Below are 16,109 nucleotides of genomic sequence, written 5' to 3' on the forward strand. Positions count from 1 at the left end.
AAAGGACATTCATCATTTCACCTTTTTCTGATTTCACTTTCTGCAACAATGGCTTATATCACTTTTGGTTTTTGTTTTCTGGTCTATGTAGGAATTTTCTATGCTACGCACAGACTCGCACGAGCCCTCTTGTTAAATTATTACGGCTCGTATCTTTTTTCAAGATTCTTTTCACGAAAACATGAAAAAGCAAGAAAAAGTCAACATTATGGCGATAGAATCGGGTGGATTTTTAACACGCCTATAATCAAAAGTCGAATGTGCTCTGAAGTCATAAATATAAACAACGCTCCCAAAAATGGTATTGAATGATATCTGTTTTTACACGATTACGAGATAATGACGCAAAACAGCAGTCTAATGAAGAGTTTATATAAGAAACATCGAACATACATTGTTAACATTTCTATTATAAACTGAAGTAGATTTTGCATCTAAATTTTGAATCAGTTTGGTTTTTCGCCATACCAAATCAAATTCGACAGCATATAATCATTATGATTTGATATATTATCTATTTAGACAGAACACCAATTGCATCGAATTCGATATGAAAATTGAGACAATTTATTTCAACACATTCTGCCTAATTTTGGCAGCTGTTGTTCCAAGAAATTATGGAGAAAAATCAGATAACACAACTCAAAACTGCACCACTGGCAGAAACATCTCTGGTCTCATTCTCCAACCAAATGGAAAATGTGCACCAGGTGTGTAGTCTTTTAACCCCCCAACCCCGGGCCACCAACCACATAATTGCCTGTCCCGCAACCATACCAAGACACGTATGACGTTCATGGTAACTCGATGAGCGTATTTATGATAAACACATGAAAACTTCAACTAAACAAAAAAGGCGAGATAAATGTTGTAGTATAAGTTTTAAAGGAAATAATTTCCACTGATCTGCTAGAATTTTATTTATAAACAAGCATCTGAAAAAAAAACTTTTTGGCTGTCACAAACTTTCTGTGTGAAAAATTTGTAGTGGGAAAAAATATTATCTTAATTCGTTTAACATACGCAGTGACATAAAAAAAAAGAGCCTATCCATTAATTAGAAAAGTTAACCTAACCTAAAGTTTTAACCAAACGCTATAAATGTTTATGCAGTCATAGACTCGGAGAGTGGTGTAGGACAATTTACCAAATGCCATTATACCCACTGCCATTTTACCCAACCTGCCATTTTACCCAATGACAACTTACCCAATTTACCTTATTGTTAAAATCGTCAGAACGACTATTTAGCCAACTATATAATTTAATGGCCCGTGGGACTTGATATAAAACTGTCACAGCCAAACATGGGATTATATTGTCCACATAAACTTTTTAAAACATCTTGTACTAGCGACTGCTAAATTGTAATCGGATAATTGAACGAAAAGATCAAAGAGCATTGGTTAAGTTGGTATTGGCTAAAATGGCATTGAGTAAAACGGCAGGTTGGGTATAATGGCATTCGGTAAAATGGCTGGTAGGTAAAAATGCATTGGGCAAAATGGCAGGTTGGGTATTATGGTATTGGGTAAAATGGCTGGTTGTGTATAATAGCCTTGGGTAAAATGGAATTGGGTAAATTGTCCTGTAACCCGGATAGCAACCGTGTAGCAGACGTGCACGCTTTTAAGTGTTTTAGTGGTTACCAGAGTTAGTGTTTTGGGGGTTCGGGTATCTCATTGCTATTACAGTTGTTGCGTATGCCATACATGTCCAGCTGACCACAAATTCTACAATAGATCTCTTGTAATTAGATGTGCAGATTTTATGGAGCAGATAGATGCAATTAATTTTTGTCTTGATAGCAGGGAACTATGAGCAATAAGAACTAGCCTCTGTGGTCAGAAAAACAGGGATAGGGGTCTTAACAATAAAGCTGTTTTAGCGGGGGAAATGGGGGTTGGGAAATTAGTTTCGGTCACACTTCACTCTTGGCGAGATTATATTTAATTTGTAACCGTATATAAAGTCTCTTAGTTATATCGGAAAAACACTTAGCTGAGAGGCACAATAAATGTTTGAGAGTTGAAACTATTTAGTAAATTTAAAATTATGCAAAATCAAGGTTTTTGTAATTTTAACTAGTACATGTTCATATATAGCTGGAAACCGCATTGCCTGTAAATGTTGCAGGTTTTGCGGGTGATGAGTGCAAATGGAGAGGATCCAGTGCCAACTTGGGGCCACCCCCACTATTCATCCCAAAGTCACTGAATGTTACCCAAAATGTACCTGCCAATTTGCTCTGCCTCAGCAATCTTCAAACTCGGTTAGTGTCAAACTCGGTCACTACATTCTGATTACCAGAACGAAAATGAACTAAATGCAAAACGTACAATAAAATTCCAAACCTACATAAAAGAAATTCAAAAATGTTTTTTGCAGGAACTAGGCTTTATCAAGGTATTATTCGTAGAACCAACGAAAAAAGAGTCCAGTTTTGAAGATATCTGATTCAGTACCGCATGGGTCTAAAATCAGATCCGATACTGTCCGGCATCTTCAAAACTGGACTCAGGCCTGGCATGTTCTACAAAATATGGGCTAGTTTGAACAGGCAAGTTTTGTCTTTTCATTGGGTTTTTCTTTCTTTTCGAATCCTTTGATTTTATCAGTAATATCCCGAAGTTATTATCAAGGCAAGAAAGTGGTAGACACCTATACAAAAAAACAATCTATATGAAAAATAGAACTGTATGGACAAAGTTTCCGAAAAGAAACTATTTGAATTTCAGAGTAGGAGAACACATGCTCGCTTTGAAGGGTCTTCATGTTCAACTAATCGTAGAGGGGAAAGACAGTAAAAGCAATTTCAAGGAATTCTGTCATATCCAAACTGAGTTTATGTTTAACGACTCAGAGAGACCGAGAACACCTGAACAACTCAGACAAACAACATTTTGTGTACAAACTGGGGTGCCACTAGCGTCTATTGCGTCAAGTAAGGGTCAAAGTATAAATAGCAGCCCAGTAGTTTTCAGTTAAATAATAACGGCCGACTTTGTTAAAAAGAGAAATTCTATATAAAAAAGATCTTTACCATACTGTAGTGAAACATATATTCTAGACTTTTGGTTGCTCATATTTGGTTGCGACTTCTTGTCAGATGTTTTTGGGAAAGAGTAACTCTCAGGTTTTTGGCGGTAGTGTCAATCATCAGCAAATGTCATGCTTTTCTTGAGTTCCCAAGGTCATTGGGAACATGCTCCAAGAAGGAGGGTAGGGGTTGGAGATCATCTTGATTGTCGTTTGATCCGATATCCTTGAACCTATATAATTGGAATGAAAATACTGTAAGGGCAATAACATCAAAGGGGGTGAATGTAGCTCATGTTGCCTAAGACCGAAGCGAAAAATTTGAATTAAAAAACTACGGGGAAAAAACCCGTCCCAGGCCGCCGACAAGACGCACGAACGAGCCGTAAGCCGTTTTTACTTTGGCAACTCGTACTTCACCGTCTCGTCCAGGGGATGTTTCCACAACTCTTCCAAGGGGCCAGATTCCTCTCGGCGTCAAGTCCTTGAGTACCCACACAACATCTCCTAATTTCAGAGGAGGCTGGTTGTTGTCTGTCCATTTACGTCTCTTGAGTAATGTCGGCATGTACTCCTTAATCAAACGCCGCCACACGTGGTTCATCAACTGCTGCACGTGCTTTCAGTTCTTGAAACTAGCTGGCTGTTGGTCTCCAAAGTTTCCGGGTGGCATGGAACTGTAAGGGTGTTGAATGAGGAAATGGTTAGGAGTGAGTGGTTCTTCGTTTTCAGGCTGATCAGCAACGTTTGTCAAAGGTCTGGAATTCAGGATTGCTTCGACTTCTACCATTATTGTCTCAAAGATGTCGAAGGAGAGACGCTTAGATCCTAGAATGATTAAGAGCGTCCTTTTGGCCCTCTGAATCAATCGCTCCCACACGCCACCGAAATGAGGGCCGTATGGTGGGTTAAATTTCCATGTGGTTTTGACTGCAGCTAGGGCTTTATAAATCTTGTCTTTGTCTAAAGCCTTAACCGACTTCTTCAGCTCTTCGGAAGCGCCAACAAATGTTTTTCCGTTATCGCTGTACAATAAAATAGGTTGGCATCTTCGGCAGGTGAATCGTCGATATGCATTGAGGAAGGTGTCTGTATTTAAATCTGGACATGTTTCTAAATGGACTGCTCGCGTAACGAGGCATGTAAAAATAAGTCCATAATGTTTCTCGATTTTGCCTTGTTTCAATATAAAACGGGCCAAAAAATTCCAGTCCTGTGTTGGCAAACGGAAATTTGGTTTCTTCTGTGGGGAAGCGGAAAGCAGGAAGTGGGGCCATTATTGGTTGTATATTTTGGGTGTCAAAACGGCGACACAGAAAACATCGGTATTTTATTGAAAGTAGTGTTTTTCGAAGTCCAATGACGTAGTAGCGTTGTTGTACGAAGGCTTTGACCGGTTCTGTTGCTTGATGAGCACAAATTCTGTGCGCATGTTCAAGGTATAGTCTCGCAATCTTTTCCTTTGCGTCCAAGATTATTGGAAATTTTTCGATCTCCAATTCTGTTGGAGCAAATAGGAGACGGCCACTAGATCGTAGGAGTCCGTTCTGGTCAATTATTGGATTTAAGTTTCTCAATTTGCTCTTTTGTCTATTTTTTGTGTTCTTTTTAATGCGTTGATTGTTGAGGAAAAAGCATTGTTTTGAGACAACTTAAGCAGAAAATTTTGAGATAAACAAACATCATCTTTTGTGTATTGGCTTTTGTCGGAACGATTCTTCTTAGCTCTGTAAATTAAATTGAAGACAGTCGCGAGGGTTAAAAGTAGCTTATTCCATGTTGAAAAGCGGTTTGGGTCTAGAACAGGTTCGATTGGGGTTTTTGTTTTTGTGGTTACGGCACCAACGGTTGAAATCTTTTTCATATCTTTCCAAGAACTTTCAGTGTTTTGCAAAAATTGTGGTGCTGTAAGCCATTTCGGGGGGATGTCTGATGGCTCAAGGCCACGCGTTCCATGGTCGGCTGGATTAAAATTAGTTGGGACATGATTCCACTCATCAGTTTGAGTTGTTTTCTTAATTTCTTCGAGTCGATTTGAGACGAAAACGTTTTGTTTCTTAGTTGAACTGATCCAATCTAAGACAACACGACTATCAGTCCACAAGTAGACTTTTTCAAATTTTAATGTCATTTCAGTTTGTAACAGTGTGCGGAGGCGTGTACCTAAAACGGCTGCTTCGAGTTCTAATTTTGGCACACTAATTTGTTTTATTGGTGCAACTTTGCATTTTCCAAGCAAAAAATATGTTTGAAAGATTTCATCCTGTTTTTGGGTGCGAATGTAAGCAACTGCTGACAATGCAACGGTTGAGGCGTCAACAAAGACATGGAGCTGGTGATTATTTTCCTGATTCGTTGAGGAGTTCAACCATCTGGGGATTTCGATATCAGGCATTGCAAAGTAACTATCGAGCACTTTTTGTAGGGTGGAATGAAGTTCTGCGGGAAGTGGTTCATCCCACTTCTTACCTAGCTTCCAGACTTGTTGTAGAAGCATTTTGATTCTAATTGTGAGCGGGGACAAAATTCCTAGGGGATCGAAAATTGTTGATACTAAGCTTAACATTTTCCTTTGTGTATACTCACTAGCATTTCGGGGAAAATGTTCTAATGTCTTCATTAGAAAACAGTCAGTTCTGGTATTCCATTTCTGACCGAGGACTCTATTGATCTCTTTTAGTTCATCTCGATCTTCTTGCTCAATGAACCTTAGGGCTTCATGTTTGTTTGACACAAATTTCGTCGAGCGCAAACCACCTTTATGAAGGCTATCTTTAGTCTGGTTAATGGTGTCAATTGCTTCTTCTATAGACGGCAAAGAATGGATATAGTAGTCCATATAAAAATGGTTCTTTATTGCATTAACTTCTTTTGGAAATTCAATTGCATTATCTTCTGCGCAACGGTTCAGAACGAAAATTGCTCAAGATGGGGAGCAGGTTGCTCCAAAAATTAATCTGGTGAACTGGTATCGGTTAACCATCTCTTCATTGGGCCAGAGAAAGCGTAATGCAGATTGGTCCTCATGCCTTATTGCTATCTGCATGAACATGCCTTCGATATCAGAGAGAATGGCAACTGGGTTTTCACGAAATCTCAGAAAAATTCCTACCAAGTTGTTCAGCAAATCTGGTCCTGTGATCAAATTGGAGTTCAAAGATTGTCCTCTAAACTTGGCCGCAGCATTTGCTACTCTGCGCACTTTTCCGGGCTTGTTTGGATTAACCACTGGGTGATGAGGCAAATACCAAATTTTCTCGGGTTCTGGCTGCTGCATTTCAACTGGCTTGACATAAAATTTTTGAAGATCTGTTGTGAGAGTTTGCTCATACAACTCTTTCAATTGGAGGTCATTACTGAGTCGCTTCTGAAGACTTTTCAGCTGGCTGAGAGCTGCAAAATAATTATTTTCAATTCTCAATGGTTTTTTCCAAGGCAGTCCAATTTCGTACCTCTCACCATTGTAGCTGATTGTTTTGTTCAATATATCAAGGGTTTCCTTTTCAATGGGATTTTTAGATTCAGGCTCGGGTTGAGTTCCTTCAGCTTCAATTTTCCAGAATTGCTCAAGCAATTCATCAAGAGGCTGAACGTCGGAGCTTCTTCGTGATACGTGGTACACGTACTGTTTCTGCTGGTGAGATCGTTGTTTGGGTTGCTTTTGCACTCTTTCATAGTCTCCAGCTAGGGTCCATCCAAGCCTCGTCTTTACGCCGAAAGGCTGGTTTTTAGTTGCCGGGATGACTTCAACTGGATGTGTGAAAGCAAAGTGTTTATTCCCAAAAGGGCACCGATTTTGCTGTCAGCTATTTCTGGGAAGTGAATGTGACGGAGTGTTTTGAATGCATCGCAAAGTTGGTTGAGTTCAAATGTATTAGCTGGTGCTACATTTAAACAAGGGGTGCGATAAGTGGTTGTAATTTGAAACTTTTGATCCAAATTTTCGTAGGATGCAACTGTCACTTGTTCAGAAATTTTTGAAAGTGGCATATCATGCTCTGTGTTAAGATACTGAAGCGTAGTTGCTTCTTGATCTTCGCATGGAAGAGCAAGGAACTCTGTGATTTTGTCAAGTATGAAAGTAAATTGGCTTCCTGGATCGATCAGAGCGTACGTATCGAAAGCTTTTTTGCCGTTTAGAAAAGATACTGGGATAAGTTGAAGTTGTTCGAACCATTCTTTTGGTGTAGACTGTAGATGATTCACGCTAAAACTTTGGTTGGCATTGTTCAAATTAGCGCGCTGAAAATAATTCTGATTTTTGTTTGCAAAAGACTGTCCGTAGCGGCTCTTTTGTGATTTGGATGAGGCGCTTGCATTGTTGTTACTTCCTGGTTCACATTGCTGTTTGACAAGCTGATTTGCTTGGTTGGTAACACTTGTACCTGTGGAATTGCTGGTGGCAAAAGCAGCTGGTGGACGCTTGATAATTTAACAGGGTCATGCAGTGTTGTGTGGTGGTATCCGCTGCATGTTTGGCAGCGTTTTGTTGATGGGCAGTTTTGCTTCTTGTGTTTATTGCTCAAACAGTTCGAGCAAAGATTGCTCTTGCTTACAATGTCAAATCGCTGGTTTGGGCTGCATTGTTGGTAATCGGGACAGGTCGCTAGTATATGATTTCCTCGACATTTTTCGCAAGAACGCTTTGGTTGATTTGAGTTGTTTAGGGGTGGGAATGGTGGAGCGCTAGGTGGTTTCACATTACCGCTACTGCTTATTGCTGTTGACTGATTTAGGCTAGTCGGCTGTGCTGGAAAACCTAAATTTTGGGTACTTAAATTTCTTGAGTGATTAACGCTGTTGTTCAAATTTCCAGAGATACTAAAGTTGTTTCTACGAAGGTTATTTTGCTGGAAGTTTTCGCGGTTTATCTTATCGTACACATGTGCTTGAACTTCTAACCATTTCTGAAATTCAACTAAAGTAGCTGGTGTTTGGATTGATGTAACGGTGTGCACTGTCCATTTGAGGAGGATGTTATGCGGGACTTTTTCTTTAGCTTTCTTCATAAGTGTTGAGCTCTGTAGTTCCGCTGTGTATCCGAGGTATTGGAAAGCTTGCACTAAACGTTTCAAGAACAAAGCAAAGGCCACAAAATTTTGCTTGTTATAGTCATTAGTTGATTTCCAGTTTTCCAATTGATTTATGAAGGCGTTCACCACTATTGTAGGATCACCAAAATACGACATTAGTTCATTTAAAGCTGTGCTATAATAAGCAGGATCACACGAATAAGCTTGGATTACATCTTTTGCTTTGCCAGTAACTGAATTTTGCAAATAGGTGATACGATGTGTGTCGGTGATACTGGTGTTGTTATGTACGAGGCAAAAAAAGTTATTTATCCATTCGTGGTACTTCAATGGGTTGCCATTAAAGTTTTGAATTGTAAGAGGTGGTAACTTTATTGAGTGTTTACTTGTTGAATTCTGGCAATATGGAGCTGTGTTTGAGGTCCACGGTAAAGAATTGATTTCAAATGAAGGGTTCTTGAACCTTTCATTTGATATTGGATTCAATACGCTGGAAAATTGATGTGAATGTGGTAATTGTGGCTGGGGATTTTGCTCTACTGAAGGCAGTGCATGTGGGGGAAACGTTGAGATTGAAGGAGCAATTGGAACGCTTTCAGTTACTGTTTTTGAACAGGCGGTTTGTTGAACACCGAATGGGTTGACAGGCTCAATGCCTACGGTATTGACTTGTAACTGTGGCTGGAATTGAGTGACGTTTCCAGGTAAATTTTTATTCTCTGTGTTTTTCGATTCATATCTATTATGCAATGGTAAAGAAAATATGTTAGATGATTGAAAATTGTTTGCGTTTTGGCAGGAATTTTCGGAGAACTGATTAAAGTTTGTCATTGTGTTACTCAGTTCAATTGGTTGTTTTGTCTGTTGCGGATCAAAATCTAGATTCTGTGCTTTTTCTTGACTGTAATATTTGACAGAACTGGGATTCATCAAGCGGGGATTATGTGTTTCTTGGAATTGGGAACAACCCATGCTCTTTGGTTCAAACGTTTGCGTCTGAAACCGTTCCTCGGCGGTATCTCGAGAAAATTCAGATAACATATTTTTTGACTGTAATTGATTATTAAGGTTTTCCTGAGGAAAACCGTTTTGAAAGTTATTTTGCGTGCTTACAAAACTGGTTGGCTGGATTGAATCATTGTCTGCTTTAAACTGCTGCTGGTTGACTGTAAAATTATTAACAGCAGATAACGTTGTATCACTGAGAGCAAAACGATCGGGAGTTTTTGCGACGGTCGTCTCAGGTTTCGCAAAATTTTTATCCGAGTGTTTTACTTCTGTTTTGGAATCAACTGTGTTATCGATGTTAATTGGTCTGAATAAACTTGTTGTACTCATTGCAATAGTGGGGGGATTCTCGTTGTTGCCATTTAAAAACTTTGACAACATTGGTTTGGTCCTGTGGCATTCAGACAAAAACAGGGATGGTTTCTCCGGTCTCGGTGGGAGAGGTGGTGTTTTGTTGGAGAATGATGAACGTTCTGGGTTGCTTGCTTCTGGAATCTCGTTCATTGATGGTGAGCATCTCCGTGAGGTTGGATATCTGGCAGTCGTATGAGTTGTTACACTGACATCATCGCGTATCCTAGTTGAAGATTGGCTGAGAAGTCCATCGTCATCTAAACTGTCAATTTCGTGTTCAGATTTCTCTAGCCGTGACAGAAGGTTTGAATATCGTTCCATGACAGATGAAGCACTGCTGGAGTTCGGACTTTCTTTTAACACGGCATCAAGTGCTGTTTTCAGCTCGTCAACATTTGATTTTGCTTTATTGATGAGCAGGGTGAGTGATCTGAAACTCTTTCGCTGATCAATTGCAGATTTTAAGAGGTCCAGCTTGCTTTTCAAACTCAGCTCTGCAATTTTGAATTTGTTTAAGGCGTACTGGCAACTTTGCCTGTTCTTCTTTATCATCTTGCTCTTGTTGGTCTTTTTCGTACTAACAGGTAAAAAAAACGGCTTCGAAACCGGAGCGACGCAAATTTCAAAGTCGAAAAACAATAATTATGACACTGTGAGGCTAATCAGCCCCAGTTTTTGTTGTTAAAATACGACGCAACTTTTTTGAAAAATAGAATTCTATTGTTTTTTTTTGTGCTAAATCTAGCTAGTTTTATCTGAAAAAAAAAAGAAAAATAAACGTGTGCGCGCGCTTGTTTCGTTATTTCAATAAACACGACCAAATAATTGCGAAAATTAGGGAAATTAAGATTTCCTTATGAGTATAATAAGTGTATGGCTCTTGAATAGTTTTTTGTTACAAACTTTTACAAGGGCTAACACTTTTTTCGAAAAAGGAACAAAAATGCTTAGAGGTTGCTACTGCTTGGATCCTGTGTTGAAAAAATTTAAGAGTTTTTTTTTCTAATTGCGGTGCGAATAGGCAACGTGAGCTACAGACAAGCAGACAAGACAACTTGATTTGTACTGGGGCTCGTTTGAAATTCTTTCCTTTTAAGTTGAACTGCTTGCCTCTTGTTTTCTTTTCAAAACTTTTGAAATCTTTACGTTGAAAATTCCTTCCGCTCTTGTAACTGCTGACAGTAAGTTTTGAAGATCATCTACTCTGGTAACTATTGACACCAAAAATACTCTCTCCTTCTATCTGGTGACTACTGAGACCAAAAAAGGGCAAAGGGACTTCTTCCGGCTATTTCTGAGACCGCGGACAAAAAGGAAGAGATGTTTGAGTTATCCAACTCAAAAGAAGTATTTGTGTGAGCAAATTTAACTGGGGAAATATTTCGAGCTTTTGGTTTTCTTGCTTTCGATCTAAAGAAAAAAGAATTCTTAATTTTTCCTCTTTTTTCGTTTTTCTTGAAGTTGTTTTCAGTGCATACTACCCCATTAACTAAGCGCGCGGCTAGTAGTATGCAAAAATTGAAAGCAAAAATGTGATTATCTGGTTTTCTTAAGAATAAAGTTTTGCAAAAGTGATAAAATTTATTTATCAGCTTGTTTTGAAGTAAACTGAGTGGGTGCGATCAACATGTTTTCGGGGACAAATAAGTGTTTTAACCAAAACTTTGGGAAAACGTTTTGAATTTTTTTTTTGAGTGAAAGAAGCAGTTTTGCCAATTTTATGTTGCTTCTTTACTAAATGTAAAATCAAAAAAGAATTTTGAAGCTTGTCTTATAACAAACTGAGGGGGTTCAATGAATAGGTTTTCTTAGATCTACAAATTATATCTGTCAAAACGTCAAGAAAACTTTTTTGAGTTTTTTTTTTTTGAGTCTCAGAAGCAATTTTGCCAATTTTATGTTGCCTCTTTATTGAAATGCAAAAATGATAAACTAACTTTGAGGCTTGTTTTGTAACACACTGAGGGGGCTCAATGAACAGGTTTTCTTGGATCTACTAATTGTTTATAACAAAATTCCAAGAAAAAGTTTTTGAATTTTTTAAAGTCAAAGATGAAATTTTGCTAAATTCAAGTTGCTTCTTTTGTAAAATGATAAATTGATAAACTAACTTGAAAGCTCGAATAATGGCAAACTGAGGGGGCCCAATCAATAGGTTTTCTTGGATCTACTAATAGTTTATATCATAACGTCAAGAAAACGTTTTTTGAATTTTTAAAGTCAAAGATGAAAATTTGCTAAATTCAAGTTGATTCTTTTCTAAAATTATAAATTGACAAACTAACATTAAAGCTCGAATTATAGCAAACTGAGGGGGCCCAATCAATAAGTTTTCTTGGATCTACTAATAGTTTATATCATAACGTCAAGAAAACTTTTTTTGAATTTTTAAATCAAAGAAGCAATTTTTGCCAAATTCTCGTTGTCTCTTTGCTATAAAGCAAAGTCCATAAACTAATTTTAAAACTCGTATTATAGCAAACTGAGGGTGACCAATCAATAGGTTTTCTTGGATCTACTATTAGTTTATATCATTACGTCAAGAAAACGTTTTTTGAATTTTTAAAGTCAAAGATGAAATTTTGCTAAATTCAAGTTGATTCTTTTCTAAAATGTTAAATTGATAAACTAACATTAAAGCTCGAATTATAGCAAACTGAGGGGGCCCAATCAATAGGTTTTCTTGGATCTACTAATAGTTTTTATCATAACGTCAAGAAAACTTTTTTTTATATTTTTAAATCAAAGAAGCAATTTTTGCCAAAATCTCGTTGTCTCTTTGCTATAAAGCAAAGTCCATAACCTAATTTTATAACTTGTATTATAGCAAACTGAGGGTGCCCAATCAATAGGTTTTCTTGGATCTACTAATAGTTTATATCATAACGTCAAGAAAACGTTTTTTTGAATTTTTTAAAGTCAAAGATGAAATTTCGCTAAATTCAAGTTGCTTCTTTTCTAAAATGTTAAATTGATAAACTAACTTTAAAGCTCGAATTATAGCAAACTGAGGGGGCCCAATTAATAGGTTTTCTTGGATCTACTAATAGTTTATATCATTACGTCAAGAAAACCTTTTTTGAATTTTTAAAGTCAAAGAAGCAATTTTTGCCAAATTCTCGTTGTCTCTTTGCTAAAAAGCAAAGTCCATAAACTAACTTTAAAACTTGTATTATAATAAACTGAGGGGGCCCAATCAATAGGTTTTCTTGGATTTATTAAAATTTTTCCATTAAAATGTTGGAATAACTCTTTTTGATTTTTGACCCTCAAAAAAAGACCTTTTGCGACTTTTTCGTTTTTTGTGCAAAAATTTTACATAAACAACTAGACTTTATAAAAGTCAATTTAAGGTCCAACTGAGGTGTTCTATACAACTACTAATTCTACTGTTATGTAGATTTTTTGCGACAAATTCAGAAAAATGTTTTTGAATTTTTCTGATCCAAAAAAGGCTATATCGTTTTTTCGTAAAATTTGTGTGTTGTTTGCTGCTAAATGCTGACATGTGGTTTCTCATGGCTATTTCTTTCAAAAAGCATCGACAAAAGCTCGCTGGGGGACAATTTTCATTTTTTTTTTTTTGAGATTTTTGTCGCAAAAAAAATTCAAGTTTTTTTTTGGATACGTCTAACCGGGAAAGGGACTTCTGAGGTGACTTCTGAGACCTCGGGCTATCATCTCTTGGTGACGTCTGCAACCAAAAAAAGTCAGGCCTTCTTGATCGAGTGACGTCTGGAACCCTTGAAAAAAATCTCCTCGTCTTTGGTGACTTCTGAGACCAAAAAAACTGTCTTCGGGGGGTTTTTCTGATTGTTTCAAATCCTCTGTCCTCACCGTCAGCGGCCTGATTATCTCTTGTGCGGGGGAGGTAACTTGTCACTGTTTGCTTTGTAGTCAGCGGCCTGAATCCCTCTTGTGCGGGGGAGGTAACTTGTCACTATTTGCTTTGTCGTCAGCGGCCTGAATCCCTCTTGTGCGGTGGAGGTAACTTGTCACTGTTTGCTTTGTAGTCAGCGGCCTGAATCCCTCTTGTGCGGGGGAGGTAACTTGTCACTATTTGCTTTGTCGTCAGCGGCCTGAATCCCTCTTGTGCGGGGGAGGTAACTTGTCACTATTTGCTTTGTCGTCAGCGGCCTGAATCCCTCTTGTGCGGGGGGGGGGGTGATTGCACCCTCCTTGTGAACAAAAATCCGTTTCAGAAAATGGACTATGTTTCTTAATCACGGAGGTAGGTCTCCATTTTATGTAGTGAAACATATATTCTAGACTTTTGGTTGCTCATATTTGGTTGCGACTTCTTGTCAGATGTTTTTGGGAAAGAGTAACTCTCAGGTTTTTGGCGGTAGTTTTAATCATCAGCAAATGTCATGCTTTTCTTGAGTTCCCAAGGTCATTGGGAACACATACAATTACCATTGTCGAAAAATCACAAAACGATGAAATCATAAGAAAAATATTAAAAACTTGTAAGAGGTTTATGTAATGATATAAATCTGACAGTCAATGGTGTTCAGTATTTTTAACCCCCAATCCGGTACTAACGGCGTGACAAGACAGACCAACAACTTTAAGATTAGCCGTGACGGTTAAAGCTTGGTCACTACAATATATACGTAAACTCTACCATTTTAGGTCCGTTGGTCCAGGCTATGCTGTGGATAACACCCCTACCAGCAGTCTTCACCATCCCACCAATTGTCCCAATTCAGTTTGGGTCACCCATGTCAAAGATTGCAAACACTACCAAAACGATGGAAAACTGCACCACTAAATCATCCGCAGTAATAAGCGAGCCCCCTATCTCTGTGGAAATCTCATCGACTGCGAAGCCTAGAAACGAGTACAATGAAAAGGAAATACTTTGTATCTTTTATATTGGATTCTTTGCTCCAGTTGTATTTATTTTATGTATTGCCACCGCTTATTATAAATGGGTTTCTGGTAACAGAGCGAGAGCAAATTTAGAAGTTCTTCGAGAAGTTAGATTGCGCCAGCTCGAAGTATCAGTTGACGAAATTTGAAATTTCGGATCTTGTTACTAGAAATGTTATGCAGTTGCACAATGCAGTCTTTTGCAACTCAAACTCAAAACTCTCAAAATTCTCTGTAAAAAGTGGTGAAGACATATTGTAAAGTCCTAGGCTAACTATCTATTGCTACTAATGTGAATTGTGAATCCATCTTCCTCTTACTAAAAATTTTAATAAAAATATTTTTAAAAAGCAACGAAGATCAAGCCTAGTCCACCTCCCGCACTTAACTTGCAAGACTTCGAAGCTTTTCTTGCAAGAATTACATAAGAGCAATCATTAGGAGTTTGACCCTAAGCGAATGTTGCTGCTCTACAGGGGGTCGAGGAGATTGCTTACGAATCTGCGAAATCTACTTACTGGCTTTTGGAGGTCGAATTCACGTCAAAACTTCTTACCATTTCAGCGTACAATTAACAACGTAGCTTATTAAATACTTTTTAAAAATTCAGTGTAATTAAATTTCACAATAACAGCTGCGGTTTTTTTGTGGGAAAAAAATCAAAAAGCGTGAAATTTAAAGACCTTAATTTGTAGAAATCTGATTATATAGAAGCTGTAATTATCAAGGCCTTGGAATTTAATTAAATCAAATTTGGTTTTTAAGTACTTTAAATGTAGCTTCTAACAAGGCGGCTCGGTAATGTGCGATCGCACATAAGGTTCCGACCCCGCTCATCCACAATTTTGGCATAATTGTCTACCAAATGAGGAACAGATGGAAAAACACAAAAAATTCAAACAATTTTCAAAAAAACTGGCGTATGAACGAAAAGATAGCCTGCAAATAACTCAGAAGAGTAAAAAAATGATGCCTTAGATTGATGAGATATGCCGATATTAAGAAAGCTAGCGAAGACGAACGGCAAAATCAAACAACAACAACAAACATTATTTACATCAAAAAATTTATGTCCGTTTTAAAAAACAAAACTTAATAACAAAGTCAAAATAGCGTCAGATAAAACTCAAAATAAACAAAATATCTTGTAATTCACCACAAAAAAATGGTTATTCATCAGTTCATAATAAAACTTGGTAACAATTAGAAAAAAAAGAACAGAAACTTTAAAGTTAGAAAGTTCGCTGAATTTTTTTTTAAAAAACAATTAATTTCAAAATAATGAAAACCATTAGGAATCAACTAAAATATCCCATAGGTTTGCAACTAATCTTGCGTCTATAGAAGGGAATTAAGAACTCTTGGTATTCAATTTTTTATGCAGTTACAAAAAGAACAACAAATAGACAACAAACTAAAAATTAATTAAAACTTCCAAGAAAATGCTTTGGAAGCCGTAAAGCCATACTTTGGCCCCCAAAATATGTTCGATTGCACCTTCGTTGAACACCAATAATGTATTATCTGGCCACCCATTAATGAAAATAAGCAACAATTAGACAAAAAAGGAAAAAATGCAAAATTATGTAATACTTGTTTTTTTCGAAAAAAATTTATTTCCAAAGACATGAAACCCATTAATTACAAAATGAAAAAATTGAATAGGTTCGTTTGTTCCTCCAATGGAAACCCTCGAGACCTGCAATTATCCAGTACAAGTCTTACCTCTACGGAAAGAACGTCAAATATGACAAAAATCAAAAATTCATTTATTTTTTTGTGAAAAACCCGTGTGGAAGC

The 16,109-nt window shown here is 37.5% G+C and overlaps 2 protein-coding genes across 3 annotated transcripts in view; both read left to right on the forward strand.

Moving 5' to 3' along the window:
* Window positions 1-392: 392 nt before the first annotated feature.
* Window positions 393-14,647, forward strand: LOC142337671 (uncharacterized). The gene is made up of 4 exons (XM_075387091.1): window positions 393-710; window positions 2,137-2,272; window positions 2,739-2,944; window positions 14,070-14,647. Exons 1-4 carry the CDS (start codon window positions 551-553, stop codon window positions 14,456-14,458), a joined length of 891 nt encoding a protein of 296 aa, XP_075243206.1. The 5' UTR covers window positions 393-550; the 3' UTR covers window positions 14,459-14,647.
* A 245-nt stretch (window positions 14,648-14,892) lies between these two features.
* The window catches only part of LOC142337669 (polyadenylate-binding protein-interacting protein 1-like), a 509,163-nt gene continuing 507,946 nt past the window's right edge, over window positions 14,893-16,109 (forward strand). For both annotated transcript variants that reach the window (XM_075387086.1, XM_075387087.1), the window contains exon 1: window positions 14,893-14,902. The gene's annotated coding sequence lies outside the window, so the exon portion shown is untranslated. The remainder of the gene's footprint in view (window positions 14,903-16,109) is intronic.

Source organism: Convolutriloba macropyga, chromosome 4 (genome assembly GCF_964194025.1).
Source record: "Convolutriloba macropyga chromosome 4, txConMacr16.3, whole genome shotgun sequence".
Lineage (NCBI taxonomy): Eukaryota > Metazoa > Xenacoelomorpha > Acoela > Convolutidae > Convolutriloba > Convolutriloba macropyga.